This window comes from Lampetra planeri, chromosome 39 (assembly GCF_965212315.1).
Source record: "Lampetra planeri chromosome 39, kcLamPlan1.2.h2, whole genome shotgun sequence".
In the NCBI taxonomy this organism is placed as follows: domain Eukaryota; kingdom Metazoa; phylum Chordata; class Hyperoartia; order Petromyzontiformes; family Petromyzontidae; genus Lampetra; species Lampetra planeri.
Window position 1 is genome coordinate 8,232,046 of NC_136145.1, and position 9,526 is coordinate 8,241,571.

Below are 9,526 nucleotides of genomic sequence, written 5' to 3' on the forward strand. Positions count from 1 at the left end.
AACCTTGCTGGATCACGCGATTTAAATGTCATAAGCAAAGAAATTAAAAAGATACATCAGTTCTTTTCACGGGCCAGCTGGCTCAGCATTAGAGCGGGCGGCTCGCAATCAGATGACTGCGAGTTCAAATCTTGATTGGGGATCGACTGAGCCCATCACTTCTCCTTGGTAAATAAATTGAGTAACACATTGTGGGGGAAGTCAATAGTGATTATCATATGCATAGACTTGCTCCTGTCATAGGAATATGGAATTTCCGCTGTTGGCCCAGGGCTGCTAATATCAGATTAGCAATGCCTCAATGCACATTTGAATGTGAAATCGCTCACTTTTTTAAATTATATTTTGACGTATATTTGAAGTTTTCGTGACTGCAAGGACCAATACTCTTTTGTTTATTTCGGTAAAGTCACGTAGATAAAAAATAGAAAATAAAATTTGCTGGAGCAGTCAACACCTGATGACGGTTGCTTGGGTTGCTTCCGAAACGTCGTGATTTAATTTATTTGTTTTCATTTTATTTTATTTTATATTTTTTTATCTACGTGACTTTACCGAAAAAACCAAAGATTATATTTTGACATCCTGGCATATAAAATATCTTGTTAAACAGAAAGAAAAACACTCTCTGGTTTTGTATACATTTCGGTAAACTAACCAATGCCAGTTATTCTCATTTCCTCACCCAAACAACAGGAAACATACATCTATCCGTTGGATAGCGTGTGCAACATCAAGAAGTTAAAGCAAAAATCCTCAAGTGCAACAATCGGCACAATTTCCCTCAGTTTAACCACGCCACTAACCACCTTCCCATGATGTCTAAGGACAAGAGGATCCCCCACGACGATGAACAATATGAGGGAAGCCAGTCTAAAGCAGCCTGGCAATAGGATGAGGGCCTAACACAGTCCAATCAAGAGCCTGTTACATCTCGTCCGCCAGTAGAGCAATTAACCACCCTCTCGCAGAGCAGTAATTGCACTTTGTGTTACCGTTATTTTCTATAGATGTTCACAAATCCAATCTTTTCACGCACAGCAATGTGTACTTATATAGCGTACACTTGCTTGCTTCGAAAGCACGGTAAAGCATTTCCCGTGTTAAAGGCATTTTCCGCTTTTTTTTGTCCTGGGACCTAATTGTGCATGACGGTGTAACTGGCAATTTTTAAAGACACTCACACAAACCAACCTCCTTGCACATCCACCGACACCTCAGCCCCCAGCATGTCGGACATGTGCCGTTGTAAATGTGACTTTTTATAACAAACTTGACATTGGATATTTATTAAATTTAAACGGAGATTCAGGCTTCCCACGCATAGAATGTCGCTGCACGTTTACTGTTTCCTATCAATAAATATGATTCAATTTAAGCGGGGCTTGGTCACGTATGAATTCTCAGATGTGCAACACCGAGTTCAACTACACTAGATTAGTGGCAGAGAATGGAGGAATGTCAGAAATGGTGTCCTTTTTACACGCTTTTATTTAACTCACTCTGTTGTTGTTGTCGTATCCTCAAATCTTGTAACTCAATTTTAACCCACTTCCCAATGTGGCATCGACTGCAAACTTGGTATACTTATGTCATACTGTAGCTCACCGACGTGTTTTTGGGTTGTACAGCGCATTGTTGAGCATGATGATGACGACCCAGTGTTTCACTTCCATGTGCTGGGAGTTTCTTCATCAGACAGTGCAACAGCAAAAACCTACGTAGTTGTAATTGAACCTGTTGGCCTCGAGGGCTACTTGTGTTGAATCATTATTGCTGATACAATGTACTCCCTGAAGGCCATGCTACTTAATGGATAAAAAAAAATCTTTAAATTATCTGGTGGACACAGAAATATTGGACGGGGTTATTATTTTTTGTACTTAACATCCTTTGCAACAACACAATGGTTACTTTGTGTTTTGTATTATATAGTTTTACATCGACTCAGGACCCATTTCTTACAAAAAGGATCCTTGCCTATAAACATCTGGCAGTTCAGCAGAATTGGATCAAGTAAGCCTGACTGCTGATGAAGAGACATTGAATGTCAAATCCAGTCCAGCGTTTGCTTGTGTTGAAAGGATGGTGCTGATAAGATTCACTCCCAGTTCCCAGAAGGCTGCTCAGCAGATGGGTTGTGTAAAGAATAAACTCGGTTTTTTGTGTGCGGGTGAGACGTTTATAGGAAGGAGGCCTTCATTGTTTCGTTCCGTGAGCACTCTTCAGTTAGTCCTAGCGGTGTCGGTTTCACTTTCCTATTTGTCCAGTCCTGCTCGCACAAAAACACCGAGCTGCAGCTTTCCCAGATAAGTTGCCCCCCCGCCCCCCGTTATGGTGTAGGAAGTCTGTTTCTGTAGATAACTGATAAATAAGTAATATTTAAAAATACTTTTTTTTAAAATACGCATTAATGAAATGTACCGTACGAGTCATGGCAGAACTCCACTACTCCAGGAAGTTGCCCCGAGGCTTGCCATAACGTAAGAGGCCGTGGTAATTTACAGCCAACGTTAGTTGAGCGTGGACAATTAGACCCAAGGCGAAACATAACATATAAAAAAGATTGTTTACAAATATATATATATTTTGATGATAGAATATAGTATTGTCATCAGTATGACATAAGTATACCAAGTTTGCAGTCGATACCATATTGGGAAGTGGGTTAAAATTGAGTTACAAAATTTCAGGATACGCCAACAACAACAGACAGAGTGAGTTCATAGAAAGCGTGTAAAAAGATTGATAAAATTTTTTATGATAGAATATGGTATTGTCATCAGTAAGCCATAATTATACGAAGTTTGCAGTCGATACCACATTGGGAAGTGGGTTAAAATTGTGTTACAAGATTTGAGGATACGACAACGGCGACAACAACAGACAAAGTGAGTTAAATAAAAGCGTGTAATAAAAAAATGGGTGAATAAGCATGCAGCAGAGCGTAAAGAAGAAAAAACCCACATACACACACAACAAAGCCCAAGCTATTAAGTGACACACCTACACTTACAAACATCTACAAACAAATCCCATTGCTCTCTGCTACCAAACTTTCCCGTGTATTGCTTGGCTGGTTCTCGCGCAGTAATGGACACCGCTGCCCCGCGGTCAATTCAAACAAAAGCAAAATGGGCAAAAAAATAAAGGAACCAAAAACGCTTCACACGAAACACAATAAACCTGAGGCCCGCACTGTATTCCTGTCCCTCCGAGCTCATTGCTTTTCATGTCAGCTGCATTTTCATTGTTTAAATCGACAGGGTTAAAAGTCATAGAGCACTGGTCACCCGTGCTGGTGAGATTCAGATATAAAAATAATTTCTATAATTTCTAAACAAATTATAAAAAGGCACCACCAAAAACAAAAGCTCAAGTGCAGTGCCAGCATCACTTTCTGCGGTCATGGCTTTGGTTTGCCCATTCAAGACTCCCTCAAGGGGGTGAAGAGAGGAAAATTGTGTTTGACGGTGTCACTTGCCTCCAACCGCAAAGCCACAATTGGGCCACCCTGCTGGCAGATGCTGCAACGTTTCACAAATGCCACAACCAATCAGAACCGTTGTTCTAAAGGCGATCTTTTTAGCCTATGCCCTCATAATAAACAGGTGTGACCTCCACATTGACCTCCGATTTAGAGGCAGCTTATCGAGTTGGCTGAGGATGCCCTTGGGGTCAATTTACTACGATAGTGAGCCAAGCATGTCTGTGTGTCCCGCGCGTGACGTCACTCCACGTCGGCCAGCCTCCCTCATTAATAATCATGAGCAGGTGACGTCACTCCACATAGAACAGCCCCCCACATTAATAATAATGAAGTGACGTCTTCCAAATGGACAACCCTGTCATTAATATTAATTAGCGGGTGACGTCACTCCACATGGTGGGGGGCGAGGCGCCTCCTCCCCCCTTCAGCGTCAACTTACAACCCTCACTACAAAGGCAGAACCCTCACGTCATCACGTGATCTCCGTAACGCTATTGAGACATATAAGTAAAAAGGACGTCATGATGAACAAGAGATTATAACCTTTAAATGAGATAAGTCTGTGTCACCACGCCTTTACAAATTGCACAAAAATGTATGCAATGAATATCACGTCGCGGTCTGCGTTTTGCTTGCAAGTTTCAAATTTACTGAAATACACACGTCGTTGGACGGGCAAAAGGCTAGTGTTAGGACAATCGTGTACAGTGCTGTTGATGCTACCACGCCTCAGCACCACCTCCTTCCATCTGTCAGATGCCGTGGCTAGTCACAATCCAAGGTCCGCTTTTACAGTCTCAGACCATGAATGAAGTGTAACACTCAGAGCAGATACAGGTGCTTGTTGAGCAGTGGATTGACCAAGGTCTGTTCATGTGCACACGTGCCACTCATGATCCCTAATTAAGGCCAAACTGAACTTGGAGGAGTGGCAACGACTGCAGTAGCAGCAGCAGTTGGATTAGAAGTTCAAGAAGTGGTGGCCGAGGTGTGCGGTTTATTGATGGAAATGGCTTTAATCTTCTTGCTTAAAAAATTGTGAATAGCAATAAAAGATCCATATACAAGTTTTAAACCACAAAATGGGTGCAGGTGAGGCTGAATTAATTGATGCTCTGTCTGCTGAATTCGTGAAGGTGACAGTGACTCACAATGTGCCCTAATGTTTGGTCAGAGTCGCTGCAGTTCCATTTTGGGCTTCCCTTGATTCCACTTGTGAAGGTGGTGAGCCTAACTGGGTTGTGAGAATGCGATTGAGTCAAATGCTCCATTGTTTTGGAGGAAGGTTGGCACCAGGAGGTTCAGTGGTGGGATCCAATCTTAGATATTTGTTCGGGACATTGCTTTTAGTCTAGAGTTATCTCCAATGTTTAGTGTCAAATCCTGAGCTGATGAGCCCCCCAGCCGTTTGCTAGAATGGCTTGTGAGGCAGATGTTTAGTTTGCGGTATGTTTACGAGATCTTGGTGGATGGGTAGATGTGCGCTGCCTCTAGCAGGGTTGTATTCATGCAGACATCGGATGAGCCTGCGGGTTGCAGGTGGAGGAATATTTGACAGCACCGATAGCCAAGGTAGAGGAGCGGAGATCAACGTGCCAGTGGCTTTGATGAACTCTTCACACTTAACCTTGCTATTCAAATTACTGTAAACACATGGACCTGATAGCCAGGCAAGAGCCCGGTGAGAAAAGCCTCTTTTGGAAAGAAAACCTGGGATAAAAATATTCTACATATATTGCACAAAATGTCAGTGCAGAGGATGGCACAACATATTCACAAAAAGCATCGCGAAAAACAAATCAATGTTTATAAACATAATATAAATAAAGTATAGTAAAAATAATCATGTAGGGTCCTTGGTTAATCCACTGCCGGATAAAGACTTACCCATCAGTCGTGGGGGTTATTTGACCATGCTTCCCCCGTGCTGGTTAAAGCTGGTCAGTGGAGGGAGGGGGAGGCCCATGACCGGTTCAGTTATTAGTCGCCACTATGTTAGCCATGGTGGGCAATCAAACTCGGTTCGACAGGTTTATGTAGCCCATTTCTACACGTCATGAATGCAACCCTATAAATACTGGACAGTGGTTGGTCCAGGATGTGGGAAGGTGGTTTAAAATGGGAAGGGGATTTCAAAAGCTGACTGCACACCAGTATCATTTTCAGGCAGGCCATGGATTTTGAGTATATATTAGACGAATAGTGCACTCAATCAATTCTTAGATTAAATATTGTAGTCGATTGATGGCGACAAATGGTATTGATGGAGTCACCAAGCCCGGCCCATCACCTCCCATCCGGCGGCACACGTGGGAATAAAGGTGATACTTTTGTTCTTCCAACCATTGTCATGTTATCCGATTGGTCGATTAATCAAACCGAGCATCAGTAATCTGTTACGGCGATTGTCGGATCAGCAGGCCATGGGCTAAGTTGTACTGCAATTACAATTAAAGTAGCATTGTTGGCTGAGATTGCAATAACATTGCGACTGCAATTTATTACGAATTACACACTTTAAAATTGATTCCAGCTCTGATCGAGAATCGGGGAGACTTGATTGAATAATGCTCATTATCATCATTAGCCATAGTAAATCCAATGCTGGCAGGAAAGACTCCCCAAGCCATCCCCATCTCTCACGATACTGCGATATAATAATTCACCTAGTACCAGCCAATTTCACCATTCCATCTCTTTGGTGGATGGCTTCTTGAGCATCAATAACAATGGTATCATCATTCCACAATCCTGATACTGACCTCCACACAAACAAGCCTGGCTGATGTGAACTCCCACCAGTTGTCAACATTGGTGACACATGCACAGCTCGATCACAGTAAAATACACAACAGTACTATACACAAACATTACACAGTGTCTAATGGGATAGATAAAGTCACGGAACAGGAGTACACACGCTGTAACAGGTACACTGACGACGCGCAAGCGATCATGAAAAGATTTGTCTGGAATTTTAGGCAAAATGTGTGCCCTATACCATAGGATGCACAGATAGGATAATTCAGTTTCATTCTGTCCACGTCGTTGTCCAAGTATTCGTGTCTATGTGGCCCTGCCCGTGGCTTTTTATGCGCATACCCTTGACATATTTGTGTTTATGTGTTCCCGTAACGTGTCGCTTGTCCCTGTATCTGTGTCCCCCTGTCCATGTACCCGTGTCCCTCTACTTTAGTCCGTATACCTGTCCATGGATGTTACCTCCGTGTCCATATAGTGTATTCATTAAACCCTATACAATATAGAAGTACCCCTCTGTGTTCAGATGTCCCTTTATGTGTAAACATGCGTGTCCAAGTGTTCCATGTGTTCCGATGTCCATGTATGTTGGTCCTACATCCCCGTGTCCCCATATCCACGTTCGTCCATGTATATCCACGTTTGTCCATGTATATCCACATGTCCCCATGTATATCCCCGTGTCCCCATATTCCCATGTCCCCGTATCCCCGTGTCCCCATGTATGCGCGTCGTCCCTGTGTTGTGTTGCCAGCACGGACCAGACGCAGCAGCATGTCCTCATGTCTAAGTGCCAATGTGTCCCCAAGTATCCCATGATGATGATGATGTCTCCGTGTCAACGTGTCCATATGTCTGTGTCATCATGTCCATGTGGTCGTGTCCATGTGTCTGCATCCTCATGTCAATTTGTCCCAGTGTCCATGTGTGTGTCTCTGTCTTCGTGTGCCATGCCGGCCTTCATAGGTGCTCGCTAACAACACTTGTCGTCTCAAAAGTCTGTTAAGGCCATACCCGGGGCGGGGGGGTGGATGTTTGTCATTGTCCCAGTGTCCATGTCCCCTTTGTCCCCTTGTCCGTGTCTGCTTCGTCTGTCCGTGTACTCTCTCACCGTGCACCGCGGGCGTGAGCACGGCCACACACACGAGGATGAAGGCGGCGGCACGGAGAGCCGAGCCCAGGCGGGACATGGTGATTCCGCTTCTGCTGTTGTTGTTGCTGCTGCTGCTGCTGCTGTTGTTGTTGTTGATCTCTCGTCTCCGTGTTTGTCTCTCTACCTGTGGTCCGGCACGGTGTTCGTGCGTTTTCCCCGCCTCCTCGTTGTGGCTGTCAAGAAGAGGGGGCGGCCGTGCCTCCTCGCTCGGGCTGCGGACACGACGGAGACGGAGAGGAGGAGGAGAGCGGTGGACGCGGAGACTCGCGCACAATGCGAGCACGGCGAGACGCGGGGGCGGTGTTGGTGGGGGGTGGGGGAGGGGGGCGGGGGGGTTGGGGGGCGGGGCGGGGGGGTTGGGGGGCGGGGCGGGGGGGTTCGGGGGGCGGGGCGGGTTGGGGGGGTAATCGCGGAAGTGCCGGGCGCGCGCGCACGCCGATTCACTCGCTGCTGTGAACACCGCCACACTGCAGCTTATATATACTGTACTGTGTACACTACAATCTATATACAGTATATATACTGTACTGTGTACACTGTACAGTATATATACTGTACAGTGTACACACTACAGTCTATATACTGTAGTGTGTACACTACAGTCTATATACTGTACAGTGTACACTAGAATATATATGTATACTGTACAGTGTACACAGTACAGTATATATGTTTACTGTACTGTGTACACTACAGTGCACACAGTGTAGACTACAGTCTATGTATACTGTAATGTGTACACTACAGTATATATACTGTACAGTGTACACACTACAGTCTATATACTGTAGTGTGTACACTACAGTCTATATACTGTACAGTGTACACTAGAATATATATGTATACTGTACAGTGTACACAGTACAGTATATATGTTTACTGTACTGTGTACACTACAGTACACACAGTGTAGTCTACAGTACATGTATACTGTACTGTGTACACTAGAGTATATATGTATACTGTACAGTGTGCACAGTACAGTATACATGTTTACTGTACTGTGTACACACTACAGTACACACAGTGTAGATTACAGTCTATGTATACTGTACTGTGTACACTAGAGTATATATATACACAGTGTACACTACAGTCTATGTATACTGTACTGTGTACACTACAGTATACACAAAGTGTACACAGTACTGTTTATGTATACTGTACTGTGTACACTAGAGTATATACAGTACACGATAGCCTATGTATAATATATACACTGGAGTATACAGTATACACTACAGTACACACGCCACACTACATATAGTCGATGTACACTGTGTACACTGGAGTCTACGCTGTGTACACTACAGTACACACGCCACATCACAGTTCACGTGTACTGCATAAGAGTACAAAGTGCATATACTATGTACACAGCAATATATCGTGCATGCTACAATACGGTATACACTACAATATATGCAAACCTGTATGGTATCAATGTACTTCTGTACACTATTGTCTATACATTGCAGTATATCGTACAATAGTAAATACAGGTAGTCCTCTATTTACGATGGAGATGCGTTACGACGACCCCATCGTAAGTCGAAAATGGCCTCGCCTACCCAGGAGTCTTAAAGAATGGTGATAATTTAGCAAAACAGAGCAATTTACAGTACCGTACTGTATAAACTATATACCGTATGTATTTATTAATTACAATACTCTATTGCACAGTTAAATGTAAAGTAAAAAAACAAGGTAAATTCTTAGCCTACCTATATGCAATTTAATAAAAAAAAGTTTTTTCAGGAAACAATCCTATCTACTATAAAAACTTTAACGTGCATTGAACGTATCGTATAGTATCGAACATCGTACGCTTCTGTGTTTGCCTGCCGCGCGAAATTTAAACTATTCAACAATTTTGGTGTATCGCTATCGTAAGATCGAAAGATCGTAAGTCGGAGCGTCGTAACTCGGGGACTATCTGTATTGTAAACACTACCACTGTGTACACGTGCACAATAACTGCGTTGGCCTGCTGATGTAGCTCGCATGGGGAGTCCTGTTGGTGCATCTGCCAGTCAAGCAACCCACGACACCTGGGGTTTATCCCGTGACCTTCTAGTGAGAATTTGACACTTCACGTGGCCTCAAAGTGCACCTAGCCTGGC

General features: G+C 43.8%; 1 protein-coding gene across 1 annotated transcript in view; it reads right to left on the reverse strand.

The window, feature by feature from the left end:
* The window catches only part of LOC144731582 (disintegrin and metalloproteinase domain-containing protein 10-like), a 54,228-nt gene extending 46,533 nt beyond the window's left edge, over positions 1-7,695 (reverse strand). The window contains exon 1 of the mRNA XM_078612740.1: positions 7,362-7,695. Coding sequence (XP_078468866.1) covers positions 7,362-7,440 — 79 coding nt within the window. The 5' untranslated portion in view covers positions 7,441-7,695. The remainder of the gene's footprint in view (positions 1-7,361) is intronic.
* Between the last annotated feature and the right edge of the window lie 1,831 nt (positions 7,696-9,526).